This window comes from Oncorhynchus nerka, linkage group LG24, assembly GCF_034236695.1.
Source record: "Oncorhynchus nerka isolate Pitt River linkage group LG24, Oner_Uvic_2.0, whole genome shotgun sequence".
Lineage (NCBI taxonomy): Eukaryota > Metazoa > Chordata > Actinopteri > Salmoniformes > Salmonidae > Oncorhynchus > Oncorhynchus nerka.
In genome coordinates, this window is record NC_088419.1 from 69,821,057 (window position 1) to 69,839,300 (window position 18,244).

Genomic DNA, 18,244 nt, shown 5'->3' on the forward strand with positions numbered 1-18,244 from the left:
TTTGTTTGAATCCTTTACCGCATACATACTGTATTTCACACTTTAAATCCAATATACTTTTATTGTTCATAACCAATAGAACTTCTCATGCAGATTGTTTGAACAAGCAAATGGGTCTCCAGAAGTTGTGCTATGTATAAAGACCAGCACTCAGTGGATCAGAGTAGTTGCTATTTCTCAAATCTGCTCCATTGTCATTCAACTGTATGTCTAGATCATTTTGTGAAGTAACTGGGAGAGCTTGTGAATTTCAGTGCCCTTACCATTGATTCATTACACAATGACAAAGGGAAAATATTATCACAATCCAATGTTTCTAGCCACAAAGGAGAAAGATAAGAAGCATTATGAATGTAATTTTAGAGGTTGAAATCCAACATTTGGAATAAGGGTATTACCTGCAGACAAATACCACCATAACTCTATACCTGAAATGCCTGCCCACATCTGAGGCAATTCTAACAGTGATCTGGCCACCTGTCATCTCTAGAAGTGACATGATCAGTGTTCTCCAGGACTGTGCAGTTTTCCTCAGATTCTTAAGTCACTGACGTTACACACCATCTGCCACCATGTGAATCACCACTCCCAACATGTATCATGTGAAGAGAACTCACATCTCAACATTGAATTATCTGATGTTTCTAACTTCAATACAGCAATCAGAGATCTAAAACAAGGAAGTAGGAGCAGAGGTGGTGGACCTAGTCAAAAACAAGTACTTGATGGTCACGTATAACATCTGCTTTTTTTGCAACTCAAATTAAAATGTTAAAGGAACACTTTCTCAATAAGGAACTAGAATTTACATTTGCAGATACTTCATACATCTAACACCCATATTTTTCTAAAGGATTACTTCCTAAAAACAGATGGAAATGTCATGAGTTTATTTTTGTATATCTACAAACTATTTTAAATGACAAAGTACAGAGATTGGTTTATTCCCAGGTGATTAAAGTGCAGATGAGGAACCATTGGGGGGGGTTGTGGAGCTGGGTCAAAGGTCACTCTCCAGAGCGACAGCACACCCTGAAGCCACACTGCAGGTTCTGGCAGCCGCTGGCCGTGTCAGCGTGAGGACCTGCAGAGTAACAGAACCGTTAGACCAGTCACTCATACAGTGGGCCAGTTACTGCTGTCCTTACGAGGGGTCTCACACTTGCCAAGATAATCAGCGATCAAGCGGTTGACGTGTATCCTTCAAACAGCAAGCATAACATCAGTTTGTTGTTCACCAATGTCAAAGCTTGCTAATAAGAGCTGCCCTCTTCCGATTGACTGTTGACCAATGTGGAGTCTCCTTATTTCATAGAAAATGACTGGTAGCTAGGTTGGTGATTTATCTCGCCTAGTGTGAGTCCCCAGTAATGTGGACATGTACCTATTGCCAAGTTGGACTTCTGTCCACGCTCTTGGTTCAGAAACAATGTTAAATGGTTTACACTAATACTATGGCGTTAAGCATTAAGTTGTAGTGTACACTGAATGCGTTTCTCTGACTACCTTAAAGCCCACTTACCTTCCACCTCATAAGATCAGCAGGGCTGTTACATAAGGAACTTACACGGGGAAACGAGCTGTACAGGTGAGATTCGGAACATTCATACTGGAATACAATCCACCACCAAAAGTCATCCATACAACTCGATATGATACATAATGCTCTTCCTACACATTTGTGCAACATTCAAGTGTATAACATTGCATCACTTAGTTCTATTTTTTGAGAGGTTATTTTCCCTTAATGTTGTAAACTAATGTGTACATTACCGTTGATGTTGTCGCAGTAGTAGAAGTGTTCATCATTGAGGGCAGGACAGGCTGACACCAGCTCCTGTAGCCCCACCTCAGTGATGAGGAGACATCCAGACAGGTTCAGATGCTCCAGGTGAGGAAGCCCTCCACGCTGAGACAGTGCCCTGAAACACACACATAGATTTTATGTCCATAATACACACACTCATTCCCTACTCAAAATCTATGTTAAAGCAATGTTTACATAGGTGGAATACATAATACAGAGGGGTCATAAGCAGTTTACCTCAAGCCCAGGTCTGTGACCTGATAGCATCCAGACAGGCTGAGGAACCTTAGTGAGCACCGACCGTCTGACTGATCAGTTCTGTTGTCACACTCCAGGCACAACTGGCCCCCAGAGGAGCATTTAGTCCGAAACTCTGCCCCTGCACTGCCCCTGGTGGTGTGTGACTCATACTGCAGCCCTCCTAAAGTCCTCAGGGCCGTCTCACCAGTGCAGCAGGTGGAATGGCCACAGCCGGCCTCCCCAAGCCCATACTGCTTCTGCCTGTAGGAGGTGCTAAAGCCAGTCCTGAAGCCCCCCCTCCTTCTCCTACAGCAACACGACAACCCCCCTGGCTGAGTCTCCACAAAGCCCCGCACCTCAGGGGTAGACACTCCCCTGAGTCGGTTCCACTCCGCAGTATCCTCGATGTCAGCCAGCTCCAAGGGGTCCAGGACCCAGACCCTGGTGGGGCTGCAGGGGGCTCTGCCCAGTCTCCCTGGCCACTGCTTGAAGATCAGGACCTGCCGGCTGTGCCCAGTCGGACGGAGGCTGCGCTTGTCGAGACTGATGGGAGAAGGAGGGCTCTTCAGAAGCTTGGCTCGTCGGTCAGAGCAGGTGGGAGATGCCAGGTCCCCAAGACCCAGGGACAGCTTCTTCAGTGTGCGGTCAGTGATCTTCTCACAGCCTGAAAGGTCTAGATGCTCCAGAGAGAGACATGCCCACAGAGATGACCAACTGACAGACAGAGAAAAATATATATAATTAGAAAATACAAAATTATTTTAATAGTACATCACACCGTGTAGTGTTCAGCATAATTGGTGTGGCACGGATGACATACCTGTCAAAGGCGGAGTCTGTGACATCAGTCTGAGTGAGGTCCAGGTGGGTGAGATTAGGACAGAGACTGAGGATCTGACGCACCTGCAGCAGCAGACACCCATATACATACAGATCATTAACCTACACTCTGCCATGTATAATCTATTCATTCTCAAACATCCTTCATTCATATGCACCCAGTGCTTCTCAAGGCTCTGCTTTATTGATGTTCTAGGCATATGATCATGAATATTCCTGGTCCATACCATCTTACTGGAGACCGTAGAGCTGTAGGCCAGAACGATGGACCTGACAGAGGAACCCACAGCTGGCAGAAGGTTCTGGATCATTCCATTCAATAGCTTCTTCTCCCTCTGAGCAGCACTTATAGCCAAGGAGTCTTCACAAGATGCATCTAGACAAGGGAGAATGTGGATAGAAAAGAGGACCATTTTCTAGAAGTCATATCCAAACAGTTCACCCAAATCAGTAAACACATCTGTGTCACTTCAATCAAACTATGCATTCACTTGATCGTATCAGATGTACTCCTGACAAATACATTAGACTGACTGGTAACTCACCAGACTCATCCACATCTGCATCCTCATCCCACTCCTGGTAGGCCTTGCCCTCATCCTGCAGACTTTTCACCCACTCCTCATCCGGCTCCTGGTTCAGATCATCTGGGGGACCGCGATAGTAATCCCCTGGGAAACAGATACAGAAGGCACACACTCAGCAACTGTTTTCTTAATGAGAAAGGTGTCAAAGGATTGTATTGGTATGGCAGTTTTTCTAGTGTTGACTGATTTCCCATTGGAGGTGATAAAAGTATAAAAAGGTAAAGGTTGATCTTTGTACCTCTGGCCCAGCGTACAGGGTAGAGGTGTCTCCACAGAGAGCCGGTCTTGGCCAGGTCAGACCAGGCAGAGCACACCTGGCCACAGTGACACAGGTCCTCAGGGCCCAGGTAGCGGAACAGACACAGCAGGACCTCTGTGGGCAGCTGGGAGATGTGGGCGGAGCACAGCTCTTTCTCCAATTCTGAGGAATGATAATAAGCAGAGTTTTATAGTGTTCACACTGAATTTAAGTACAGTTCTTATAAGAGTCTAGAAGTGACATGCTTCTCTACAGTTTACGGTAAATATAGACATCCAAGAATCCTTGTTAGACCGCAGCAAACAGTGGGAAATGAGGCAGCAGCATTGTGATTCGGCGGTCCGTAAAAATGTTTTTTGGTAAGGGTTAGAGCCACGCCTCAAAGGAACATTTGGTTATGGGAAATTTGTGGTCAGTATTAATTTCCTAAACAAGTACTGACCACATCCTCCAATTCAGCATAGTTATGAGGAAGTTGGAATGTATGTTCTTGAAAGATATTAGGTAAAAGGATTGTGTAGGGAAAGATAGATAGGGTAGATATCACAAAGATGTGTACTAACTAAGAAAGATAGTGAAGGGGTCTGTCTGACTCACCATCATCAGTCTTCTCATGGTCAGCATACTTGAAGGCCTTATGCAGCTCCTCTGCCTGGCTCCACAGACTGAGCCCTTTCAGCACCTCTGCTGCACAGTTCCATCGCTGCTGGCTACTGTGCTGCGCTATCACCTGCTTCTTGATGTCTTTCAGCTCCTCATAAGTGAAGTACTGCATCAGCATGGGCTGGAACACCTGGATATACACATTCATTTGCATTACACACAAGCACATGCAAAACAATGCATTACTATAGAAAATACAGAAAGACCCACAGTTCTGAACATGTTATACTTGCTGGTAGGGCTGTGGCGGTCATTACATTTTTTTCCAGACAGTTATTGCCATGCAAAAAACTACCGGTTCACGGTAATTTACTGTTTATTAACATAATTAACTTAATTTAGGTACCAAGTGAAATCTGTTCGGGAACATTAATAGTAAAATGTTTTCGCAACAAAACATATTTCACTAAACTCTTGACAGCCCCTCTGCTAGCTCAAGAAAGGAATAAAGGAGAGAGCGGAGATGGAAATGCACAGTGGTGAGATTCTGCATAGCTAACGGTAATGTGTCACCCGATTAATTATAAAAAGTCCTATTACTAGGCTATTCAAAAATCAAATTCACTATAATTGTAGGCTAACTAAGTCACCCTGCACAATCAATGAACCAACAGCATTGCCTAGGGCTATACGTTCTCTACCTGAATCATGGACAGAGATTTGGGAGCGTAGCATTAGGTAACCAGTCCATCCAGTATACATAATAGATTTGTTTAATTTTGTAGTACAGGCTAGACCAATTATGTGCCAAAGATCTTTTCTGATTTATGTTTCTATGCAATGTGTAATAGGCGGTAGGTTATTTATTGTATAACGGCACAATCATAACTTTAATGAATTGTTTTTCAGGCTTGGGCTCAAAAGCCTACACTGTAATATGCTTATGTTTGTCTTGAATGAATCATCACCTTAGAAAGCGATGTCCATTTTGTTGTGTTAGGCTTTGAAACAACATCCACAATGACCATGTTTTACACTCAGTTTCAACCTGCTGTTGAACTTTCCTTCAAATTGATCGCCACAGTGACGTGAGTTTTAAAGCACAATACTATTTTGATGATAAGTGTCTTGATGTGATTTTTGAATGCATTTGCATTGATGTCAGAGTGGCTAGAGGGACAATTAGAGCCCTGAGTACCAGACCATTAGAACCTGATGGAGGGACAATTAGAGCCCTGAGTACCAGACCATTAGAACCTGATGGAGGGACAATAGAGCCCTGAGTACCAGGCCATTAGAACCTGATGGAAGGACAATAGAGCCCTGAGTACCAGACCATTAGAACCTGATGGAAGGACAATAGAGCCCTGAGTACCAGGCCATTAGGACCTGATGGTCATTAGCAAGTTGGGTACTACCAAAGCATGTCCAGAGTGCATAAGAAGAAATTACCGTGACTCAATGGTCATATGGAATTTTACTGCGGTCATGACTAATGACTGTCAGTGTGGTGGTAATACGGTCACTGCAACAGCCCTACTTGAAGGTATCCATTCATGGACATTACACTGGATATACACTACTGTTCAAAAGGTGGATAAAGTAATCCTTCTCCCCCTCCCCCCTTAAAAGACCTAGATGCACTATTGTAAAGTGGCTGTTCCACTGGATGTCATAAGGTGAAAGCACCAATTTGTAAGTCGCTCTGGATAAGAGCGTCTGCTAAATGACTTAAATGTAAATGTAAATGTAAGGTTGGGGTCAGTTAGAAATGTCCTTGTTTTTTGAATAAAAAATAAATAAATTGTCCATTAAAATAGCATCAAATTGATCAGAAATACTGTGTAGACATTGTTAATGTCAGCTTCATTAAAAATAACCGCAAAGCACCAGTCTCAACGTCAACAAATCTCAGACTGGCGAATAAAAATAAAATATTAAGATGCGCAAAAGAACACAGACACTGGACAGAGAAACTCTGCCTAGAAGGCCAGCATCCCGGAGTCGTCTCTTCACTGTTGCTGTTGAGACTGGTGTTTTGCAGGTACTATTTAATGAAGCTGCCAGTTGAGGACTTGTGAGGAGTCTGTTTCTCAAACTAGATACTCTAAAGTACAGTACTTGTCCTCCCACTCCTCTTTCTATTCTGGTCAGAGCCAGTTTGCGCTGTTCTGTGAAGGGAGTAGTACGAAATCTTCAGTTTCTTGGCAATTTCTCGCATGGAATAGCCTTCATTTCTCAGAACAACAATAGACTGACGAGTTTCAGAAGAAAGTTATTTGCTTCTGGCCATTTTGAGCCTGTAATCGAACCCACAAAATTCTGTTGCTCCAGATACTCAAATAGTCTAAAGGCCAGTTTTATTGCTTCTTTAAAATCGGGACAACAGTTTGCAGCTGTGCTAACATAATTGCAAAAGGGTTTTCTAATGATCAGTTAGCCTTTTAAAATGATAAACTTGGATTAGCTAACACGTGCCATTGAAACACAGGAGTGATGGTTGCTGATAATGGGCCTCTGTACGCCTATGTAGATATTCCATTTTTTTTTTTTTTTTTTTTTTAAATCAGCCGTTTCCAGCTACAATAGTCATTTACAGCATTAACAATGTCTAACACTGTATTTCTGATCAAGTTGATGTTATTTTAAATGGACAAAAAATGTTATTTTCTTTCAAAAGCAAAGACATTTCTAAGTGAACCCAAACTTTTGAACGGTAAGTGTAACAAATATGTACACCGCTCAAAAAAAGAAAGGGAACACTTAAACACAATGTAACTCCAAGTCAATCACACGTCTGTGAAATAAAACTGTCCACTTAGGAAGCAACACTGATTGACAATAAATTGCACATGCTGTTGTGCAATGGAATAGACAACAGGTGGACATTATAGGCAATTAGCAAGACACCCCCAATAAAGGAGTGGTTCTGCAGGTGGTGACCACAGACCACTTCTCAGTTCCTATGCTTCCTGGCTGATGTTTTGGTCACTTTTGAATACTGGTGGTGCTTTCACTCTAGTGGTAGCATGAGACGGAGTCTACAACCCACACAAGTGGCTCAGGTAGTGCAGTTCATCCAGGACGGGACATCAATGCGAGCTGTGGCAATAAGGTTTGCCATGTCTGTCAGCGTAGTGTCCAGAGCATGGAGGCGCTACCAGGAGACAGGCCAGTACATCAGGAGACGTGGAGGAGGCCGTAGGAGGGCAACAGCCCAGCAACAGGACCGCTACCTCCGCCTTTGTGCAAGGAGGAGCAGGAGCACTGCCAGAGCCCCGCAAAAATGACCTCCAGCAGGCCACAAATGTGCATGTGTCTGCTCAAACGGTCAGAAACAGACTCCATGAGGGCCCGGCGTCCACAGGTGGGGGTTGGGCTTACAGCCCAACACCGTGCAGGACGTTTGGCATTTGCCAGAGAACACCAAGATTGGCAAATTTGTCACTGGTGCCCCGTGCTCTTCACAGATGAAAGCAGGTTCACACTGAGCACATGTGACAGACGTGACAGAGTCTGGAGACGCCATGGAGAATGTTCTGCTGCCTGCAACATCCTCCAGCATGACCGGTTTGATGGTGGGTCAGCACAGCCCTCCATGTGCTCGCTAGAGGTAGCCTGACTGCCATTAGGTATCGAGATGAGATCCTCAGAACCCTTGTGAGACCATATGCTGGTGCGGTTGGCCCTGGGTTCCTCCTAATGCAAGACAATGCTAGACCTCATGTGGCTGGAGTGTGTCAGCAGTTCCTGCAAGAGGAAGGCATTGATGCTATGGACTGGCCCAAGTCTGGGAGACCATCCGCCACCTCATCAGGAGCATGCCCAGGCGTTGTAGGGAGGTCATACAGGCACATGGAGGCCACACACACTACTGAGCCTCATTTTGACTTGTTTTAAGGACATTACATCAAAGTTGGATCAGCCTGTAGTGTGGTTTTCCACTTTCATTTTGAGTGTGACTCCAAATCCAGACCTCCATGGGTTGATAAATTTGATTTCCATTGATAATTTGTATGATTTTGTTGTCAGCACATTCAACTATGTAAAGAAAAAAGTATTTAATAAGAATATTTCATTCATTCAGATCTAGGATGTGTTATTTTAGTGTTCCCTTTATTTTTTTGAGCAGTGTATTAATACTGTACACAGAAAGTCCTACATCAGAATACCCTACATTAAAATGACTTGTAGATTATTATATCATACCTCTTCCTCCTCCTTCATATGGGGTAAGAAGTCCTGTGTGAATGCCTCAAGTCTTTCCTTCAGCTGCTGGGCATAGTTGAGCTGCTCATTTTCACTCTGCAAATATATCAAACATTACACATCAGACACAAACAACTGACTGTCATTCACTCCCCCTAAGAATGCCAGCAATCCTCCACTTCTGCCAAATCAATACTGTCAAACATACAAGAGTCAACAGAACAGCAAAACACTCAAATACTTTCCCTTGCAGGATAAGAAAATAAACATGTTTGAGGCTAAACTTGAAATACCCTCGATTTAACTGAGCAATGTTTTCCTCCAATTCATGCATTTCATCAACAAATCTGTACTCTCTAAACCAAAAAGCATTCTAATGGCATTTACAAAAAATGTAACAAAGTCTTGTTTATGAGGTTTAATTAAAACATTCTTTCCTCTCCTAGTTGAAGACTAAATCCCACTGCCCAAACAGTGGAATTTTCATTTGTTTTTTAGCAAACTGAGCCTGGGACAGACTCCGGGTTCTCCTCAGGATATTTTTAACAAGGTGGTGCTGCTGAGGAACACCTGCAACTGCAATTTCCTGCAATCTAGAGCAACAAAAAAAATGCAACAAAAAGCATTTGAATTAGGCTACCTCTCTAAAAACATTTTTTTTCTGTCTATAAACGATGTCCACAGGCCCATTTAATGCATGTTCTGCTTGGCGCTCTCTACAAGCTACAAAATAAAGTACCTCCTAACACCAAACATATATATCATAATTGTATACAAGCAACATAATGCCAAGAACTCAAAAGATCTCTCAATTATTTTATTTCTGTTCAAAATGCATGCATCTACCATAGAATTGCTAACCATTTCTCTTTTCTGAATTGAGGCATATTGTGTGTTGCGTTTAGAAACGCCAGTTTCACTAAAGTAAAAAAGTGTTTAAACGGTTATCAGGAAACCAAGACCTTCTTTAACCAGACTGTTGTCATTGTAGTACATGGGCTTGCTCCTACCTAAATGTCTCTGATTTGGTCCTGCCGTACATACCTACACGTACGCTACGGTCACAAGACGCAGGCCTTCTAACGGTCCCTGGAATTTCTAAGCAAACAGCTGGAGGCAGGGCTTTCTCCTATAGAACTCCATTTTTATGGAATGGTCTGCCTACCCATGTGAGAGACGCAGACTCGGTCTCAACTTTGAAGTCTTTATTGAAGACTCATCTCTTCAGTAGGTCCTATGTTGAGTGAAGTTGAACGCAAAGGCACTGGAGCAACGAACCGCTGTCTCTGCCTGGCCGGTTCCCCTCTCCACTGGGATTCTCTGCCTCTAACCCTATTAGAGGGGCTGAGTCACTGGCTTACTGGTGCTCTTCCATGCCGTCCCTAGGAGGGGTGCGTCACTGACGTGATCTTCCTGTCTGCGTTGGAGCCCCCCTTTGGGTTGTGCCATGGCGGAGATCTTTGTGGGCTATACTCAGCCTTGTCTCAGGATGGTAAGTTGGTGGTTGAAGATATCCCTCTAGTGGTGTGGGGTAGAGGTCGACCGATTACGATTTTTCAACGCAGATACCGATTATTGGAGGATCCCAAAAAAAAAGGCGATACCGATTAATCGGCCGATTTAAAAAAAAAGAAGAAGATTTGTAATAATGACAATTACAACAATACTGAATGAACACTTATTTTAACTTAATATGATACATCAATAAAATCAATTTAGCCTCAAATAAATAATGAAACATGTTCAATTTGGTTTAAATAATGCAAAAACAAAGTGTTAGAGAAGAAAGTAAAAGTGCAATATGTGCCATGTAAGAAAGCTAACGTTTAAGTTCCTTGCTCAGAACATGAGAACATATGAAAGCTGGTGGTTCCTTTTAACATGAGTCTTCAATATTCCCAGGTAAGAAATTTTAGGTTGTAGTTATTATAGGAATTATAGGACTATTTCTCTCTATACGATTTGTATTTCATATACCTTTGACTATTGGATGTTCTTATAGGCACTTTAGTATTGCTAGTGTAACAGTATAGCTTCCATCCCTCTCCTTGCCGCTACCTGGGCTCGAACCAGGAACACATCGACAACAGCCACCCTCGAAGCAGCGTTACCCATGCAGAGCAAGGAGAACAACTACTCGAAGTCTCAGAGCGAGTGACGTTTGAAATGCTATTAGCGCACACCCCGCTAACTAGCTAGCCATTTCACATCGGTTACACCAGCCTAATCTCGGGAGTTGATAGGCTTGAAGTCATAAACAGCGCAATGCTTGAAGCCCAGGGAAGAGCTGCTGGCAAAACGCACGAAAGTGCTGTTTAAATGAATGCTTACGAGCCTGCTGGTGCCTACCATCGCTCAGTCAGACTGCTCTATCAAATCATAGACTTAATTATAACATAATAATACACAGAAATACGAGCCTTTGGTCATTAATATGGTCGAATCCGGAAACTATCATTTCGAAAACAAAACGTTTATTCTTTCAGTGAAATACAGAACCGTTACGTATTTTATCTAACGGATGGCATCCCTAAGTGTAAATATTGCTGCACAACATTCAATGTTATGTCATAATCACGTAAAATTCTGGCATATTAGTTCGCAATTAGCCAGGCGGCCCAAACTGTTGCATATACCCTGACTCTGCATGCAATGAACGCAAGAGAAGTGACACAATTTCACCTGGTTAATATTGCCTGCTAACCATTCTTTTAGCTAAATATGCAGGTTTAAAAATATATACTTCTGTGTATTGATTTTAAAAAAGGCATTGATATTTATGGTTAGGTACACATTGGAGCAACGACAGTCCTTTTTCAAGAATGCGCACCGCATCGATTATATGCAACGCAGGACACACTAGATAAACTAGTAATATCATCAACCATGAATAGTGAATATGATTGATTGATTGTTTTTTATAAGAGAAGTTTAATGCTAGCTAGCAATTTACCTTGGCTTCTTTTGCATTTGCATAACAGGCAGGCTCCTAGTGAGGCAGGTGGTTAGAGCGATGGACTAGTTAACCATAAGGTTGCGAGATTGAATCCCTGAGCTGACCGGGTAAAAATCTGTCGTTCTTCCCCTGAACAAGGCAGTTAACACACCGTTCCTAGGCTGTCCTTGAACGTGTTCTTAACTGACTTGCATCGTTAAATAAAGTAGTAAAAAAAATATTTAAAAACAATCGGCAAAATCGGCCAATCGATTTCCGATTGTTATGAAAACTTGAAATCGGCCATTCCGATTAATCGGTCGACCTCTAGCGTGGGGGCTGTGCTTTGGCAAAGTGGGTGGGGTTATATCCTGCCTGGTTGGCCCTGTCCTGTATCGTCGGACAGGTCCACAGTGTCTCCTGACCCCTCCTGTCTCAGGCTCCAGTATTTATGCTGCAGTAGTTTGTGTCAGGGGGCTAGGGTCAGTCTGTTATATGTAGAGTATTTCTCCTGTCTTGTGTGAATTTAAGTATGCTCTCTAATTCTTTATTTCTCTCTGAGGACCTGAGCCCTAGGACCATGCCTCAGGACTACCTGGCCTGATGACTCCTTGCTGTCCCCAGTCCACCTGGCCTTGCTACTGCTCCAGTTTCAACTGTTCTGCCTGCGGCTATGGAACCCTCAGCTCCCAGCTGTGCCCTGGACACCATTTGTGAATTGATCGCCCCCCATCTAGCTTCAGAGTTTGTTCTGTTAGGTGACCTAAACTGGGATATGCTTAACACCCCGGCAGTCCTACAATGTAAGCTAGATGCCCTCAATCTCACTCAAATCATCAAGGAACCCACCAGGTACAACCTTAACTCTGTAAACAAGGGCACTCTCATAGACGTCATCCTGACCAACTGGCCCTCCAAATACACCTCCGCTGTCTTCAACCAGGATCTCAGCGATCACTGCCTCATTGCCTGTATCCGCCACGGAGCCGCAGTCAAACGACCACCCCTCATCACTGTCAAACGCTCCCTAAAACACTTCTGTGAGCAGGCCTTTCTAATCGACCTGGCCCGGGTATCCTGGAAGGACATTGACCTCATCCCGTCAGTTGAGGATGCCTGGTCATTCTTTAAAAGTAACTTCCTCACCATTTTAGATAAGCATGCTCCGTTCAAAAATGCAGAACCAAGAACAGATACAGCCCTTGGTTCACTCCAGACCTGACTGCCCTCGACCAGCACAAAAACATCCTGTGGCGGACTGCAATAGCATCGAATAGCCCCCGTGATATGCAACTGTTCAGGGAAGTCAGGAACCAATACACGCAGTCAGTCAGGAAAGCTAAGGCCAGCTTCTTCAGGCAGAAGTTTGCATCCTGTAGCTCCAACTCCAAAAGTTCTGGGACACTGTGAAGTCCATGGAGAACAAGAGTACCTCCTCCCAGCTGCCCACTGCACTGAGGCTAGGTAACACGGTCTCCACCGATAAATCCACGATTATCGAAAGCTTCAATAAGCACTTCTCAACGGCTGGCCATGCCTTCCGCCTGGCTACTCCAACCTCGGCCAACAGCTCCGCCCCCCGCAGCTCCTCGCCCAAGCCTCTCCAGGTTCTCCTTTACCCAAATCCAGATAGCAGATGTTCTGAAAGAGCTGCAAAACCTAGACCCGTACAAATCAGCTGGGCTTGACAATCTGGACCCTCTATTTCTGAAACTATCTGCCGCCATTGTCGCAACCCCTATTACCAGCCTGTTCAACCTCTCTTTCATATCGTCTGAGATCCCCAAGGATTGAAAGCTGCCGCAGTCATCCCCTCTTCAAAGGGGGAGACACCTGGACCCAAACTGCTATAGACCTATATCCATCCTGCCCTGCCTATCTAAGGTCTTGAAAGCCAAGTCAACAAACAGGTCACTGACCATCTCGAATCCCACCGTACCTTCTCCGCTGTGCAATCTGGTTTCCGAGCCGGTCATGGGTGCACCTCAGCCACGCTCAAGGTACTAAACGATATCATAACCGCTATCGATAAAAGACAGTACTGTGCAGCCGTCTTCATCGACCTCGCCAAGGCTTTCGACTCTGTCAATCACCATATTCTTATCGGCAGACTCAGTAGCCTCGGTTTCTCGGATGACTGCCTTGCCTGGTTCACCAATTACTTTGCAGACAGAGTTCAGTGTGTCAAATCGGAGGGCATGCTGTCCGGTCCTCTGGCAGTCTCTATGGGGGTGCCACAGGGTTCAATTCTCGGGCCGACTCTTTTCTCTGTATATATCAATGATGTTGCTCTTGCTGCGGGCGATTCCCTGATCCACCTCTACGCAGACGACACCATTCTATATACTTTCGGCCCGTCATTGGACACTGTGCTATCTAACCTCCAAACGAGCTTCAATGCCATACAGCACTCCTTCCGTGGCCTCCAACTGCTCTTAAACGCGAGTAAAACCAAATGCATGCTTTTCAACCGATCGCTGCCTGCACCCGCATGCCCGACTAGCATCACCACCCTGGATGGTTCCGACCTTGAATATGTGGACATCTATAAGTACCTAGGTGTCTGGCTAGACTGCAAACTCTCCTTCCAGACTCACATCAAACATCTCCAATCGAAAATCAAATCAAGAGTCGGCTTTCTATTCCGCAACAAAGCCTCCTTCACTCACGCCGCCAAGCTTACCCTAGTAAAACTGACTATCCTACCGATCCTCGATTTCGGCGATGTCATCTACAAAATGGCTTCCAACACTCTACTCAGCAAACTGGATGCAGTCTATCATAGTGCCATCCGTTTTGTCACCAAAGCACCTTATACCACCCACCACTGCGACTTGTATGCTCTAGTCGGCTGGCCCTCGCTACATATTCGTCGCCAGACCCACTGGCTCCAGGTCATCTACAAGTCCATGCTAGGTAAAGCTCCGCCTTATCTCAGTTCACTGGTCACGATGGCAACACCCATCCGTAGCACACGCTCCAGCAGGTGTATCTCACTGATCATCCCTAAAGCCAACACCTCATTTGGCCGCCTTTCGTTCCAGTACTCTGCTGCCTGTGACTGGAATGAACTGCAAAAATCGCTGAAGTTGGAGACTTTTATCTCCCTCACCAACTTCAAACATCAGCTATCCGAGCAGCTAACCGATCGCTGCAGCTGTACATAGTCTATTGGTAAATAGCCCACCCATTTTCACCTACCTCATCCCCATACTGTTTTTATACTGTTTTTTTAAATTTTATTTATTTATTTATTTACTTTTCTGCTCTTTTGCACACCAATATCTCTACCTGTACATGACCATCTGATCTTTTATCACCCCAGTGTTAATCTGCAAAATTGTATTATTCGCCTACCTCCTCATGCCTTTTGCACACATTGTATATAGACTGCCCATTTTATTTCTACTGTGTTATTGACTTGTTAATTGCTTACTCCATGTGTAACTCTGTGTTGTCTGTTCACACTGCTATGCTTTATCTTGGCCAGGTCGCAGTTGCAAATGAGAACTTGTTCTCAACTAGCCTACCTGGTTAAATAAAGGTGAAATAAAAAAAAAAAAATAAAAAAAAAACCCTGACCTGTTCACCGGACGTGCTACCTGTCCCAGACCTGTTGTTTTCAACTCTCTAGAGACAGCAGGAGCTGTAGATGATCGACTATGAAAAAGCCAACTGACATTTACTCCTGAGGTGCTGACCTGTTGTACCCTCGACAACCACTGTGATTATTATTATTATTATTATTATTTGACCCTGCTGGTCATCTATGAACATTTGAACATCTTGGCCATGTTCTGATATAATCTCCACCCGGCACAGACAGAAGAGGACTGGTTTCTTCCTAGGTTCTGGACTTTCTAGGGAGTATTTCCTAGCCACTGTGCTTCTACACCTGCATTGCTTGCTGTTTGGGGTTTTAGGCTGGGTTTCTGTACAGCACTTTGAGATATCAGCTGATGTAAAAAGGGCTTTATAAATAAATGTGATTTGATTAGTAATATTACATGCCTGTCTGTAGGATGAATCACTACAGTGATAGTCTACCATTTCATAAAAAGCATGACTCAATTGGACACAACACAAAGCCTCAAGGGCAACAGGGATTATTTGAGAGCCTTTTTCATAAATGTCATTATGTTAGTGTCAGTGCTTCTGCTGATATCACCTTAATGCTTCTCAGCCCTTTCTCAAACAGGGACAACATCTCTGAGAGCTTGTTGTCGGAGTGTACATTATACACATTGCAGCTGCGCTGCTGCAACAGGCCGATGATGTACTCATTCTCAATCTGTTCATGCATCTTGAACTCCTTGAAGGTAGCACACAGCGACTGAAGAAATGAGCGGAAGTCATTGTTGTTGGAGAAGTTGGTCTGTGACAGCTGTTGTAGAATGGAGAAAAATAACATGTCAAAGTTACTCAGATAACAAAAGTATAAAGCTGTGTGTTGCTAATTAACAAAGTGTGTGTATGTGTGTACTGTAATATAATAATTTAGTGGGGACTTATATTTGTCCTATTTAATACATATACAAGTGTGTATAAATGCTCATGGGTGAATTGGATGTTTTTTTTGCATATCCCAACTCTCCTTGAGACACCCTCAGCCAGGGTCTGCCATTATCAGCTGCGACCCTGGAGCAATTCGATTTAAGTGCCTTGCTCAAGGGCACAGTGGGATATTTTTTTTTATACCTTGTCTCAGGGATTCGAACTAGCAACCTTTCGGTTACTGGCCCAACGTTCTAACCACTAGGCAGCCTACCACCTTTGTGTGTGTGTGTGTAAACTACAATATATTTATCTTGCGGACGTGAACACATAAGCAACATAATTGTGAACATGCCTGTATGAGAGGAACTTGGGCCAAAACAACCCCATAAATGGAGGACAGGTTGTGAGGAAGGATCAGTATTCACCAATTTCATTGTGTTTTGCTCATGCCAAGTTATGTGACATTAGGTAAAAGCTTGGGGGAAAATACAGTTAGCCACGGTACTGCGTAGTAAATAGCTGGCTAGCAGGGTTGGGGAGAACCAATAATTGCTATATACGCTAGATGACTAACAGTGGGCGCTGTTTTGAAGCGTCACATCTCCATTTTGGCACTCCCCCCAGTGTAATTTTTTATAAAGTTATAGAAGTGCATTTATTAACATATACAGTTGTTGTTGTCACATGTAATCTATTACAGATGCATAGTTTTTTATAAATACTAAATAAATCATTATGTGAGCTAAATATGAGAAAATAAACATTTTCCCTAAAGTATATATTTTTTGAAAGCTATGTTACTGTACCCATTATAAACAAAATACATGTAATTTTGCCCTTAAAAAATGTAATTGAAAAACTGTCGAATTCCATTCATTCCTTCTGGGGAGTGCCAATATGGCCGACGGTGGCGTCAAAGCTTATTACGTGCCATAATAGCATTAGCAATCCAGGGTTTTTATACATCACTGGGAGTAACATGTAATCACAAACAAACGAACTATAATCAGTTACATTAGCAGCAAAAATACTGTAATCAAATTAGATACTTTGAAAAACGAAATAAGTACTTAATAGATTACTTTTAAAAATCCAGAAAGGATGTGTGAGAAAAAAATACATTATGACACCTTTATGTTGACATTCAATTCACCATTGAAAAAAGGCGCAAATGTATGTTATGTTCCACTTGAGCGAGGCTCACCACAGTCCAGACTAAATGCGTTTGATTGATAATTTTAGTCTTCTTCTAATGCCTCTTACGGGAAAAGTAAATCATATTAAATGACTGAGTTTGGGTATTCCAAAAATGACGTTACTGGTTACAATTTGACAGGTAACTAACGTTGGTAGCCAACTAACAGATTACACTAGAAGGTAATCTCCAACCCTGCTAGCACAACGTGTTGCATAACAACGTGACACGCAAACTTCAGACTGGTTAATCCACGTAACTAACTAGCTATAACTGTTTGCTATACAAGTTGGCAAAATTATAATGTCATTGAAGTTGCTAGCCAGCTAACATGCTAGTTTAGATATTTCCCAAGTAACGTTAGCCAGCGACGGACATAACAACTATGCCAAAAACACTACACCCATTTCTCCGACTAGCTAGCTAACCACTGCGTAACAAATAACAGGCAGAATGCTAGCTACATAGCTTACGTTATTTGGGCAAATTCATATTGCTTTATACAGACCTTCTCACAGTAAAGTCCCACCAACTGTTTCATTCGCCAGTGTGGCCCAGTGAAAACATCCACCTCGTCGGGAAAAGGAGCCATCTTCACTCCATAGAAACTAATCAGCACTGACTGAGTTGCTTCTTGCGTCGCGTATTAGATGCTAATTGGTTAGCTTAGCATTGGGGAAGTGATAATGGGCATGCGCACTCCTGTTTCTCCACGTACCAGACAGCGGGCGTCACAGACACCGGGAAAGTTGATCCTCCTCAACACTTAACGCCACTCCAGTTACAGTGTTTTCGGAAAATATTTAGACCTCTTCACCTTTTCCACATATTGTTACATTACAGCCTTATTCTAAAATATATGTTTTTTAAATGGTGCAAATGTATAAAAAAAAAAAAAAAACGGAAATACCTTATTTACATAAGTATACAGATCCTTTGCTATGAGACTCGAAATTGAGCTCAGGTGCATCCTGTTTCCATTGATCATGTAGATGATTCTACAACTTTGGAATCCACTTGTTGTAAATTCAATTGATTGGACATGATTTGGGAAGGCACACACCTGTCTATA

The 18,244-nt window shown here is 43.3% G+C and overlaps 1 protein-coding gene across 1 annotated transcript; it reads right to left on the reverse strand.

Moving 5' to 3' along the window:
• Window positions 1-41: 41 nt before the first annotated feature.
• LOC115108511 (F-box/LRR-repeat protein 5) lies at window positions 42-17,860 on the reverse strand. The gene is made up of 11 exons (XM_029632925.1): window positions 17,681-17,860; window positions 15,649-15,864; window positions 8,546-8,641; window positions 4,331-4,526; window positions 3,713-3,895; window positions 3,433-3,558; window positions 3,115-3,263; window positions 2,868-2,950; window positions 2,045-2,761; window positions 1,774-1,922; window positions 42-1,084 (listed from the first exon to the last, which is right to left on the reverse strand). Exons 1-11 carry the CDS (start codon window positions 17,762-17,764, stop codon window positions 1,008-1,010), a joined length of 2,076 nt encoding a protein of 691 aa, XP_029488785.1. The 5' UTR covers window positions 17,765-17,860; the 3' UTR covers window positions 42-1,007.
• Window positions 17,861-18,244: the final 384 nt, after the last annotated feature.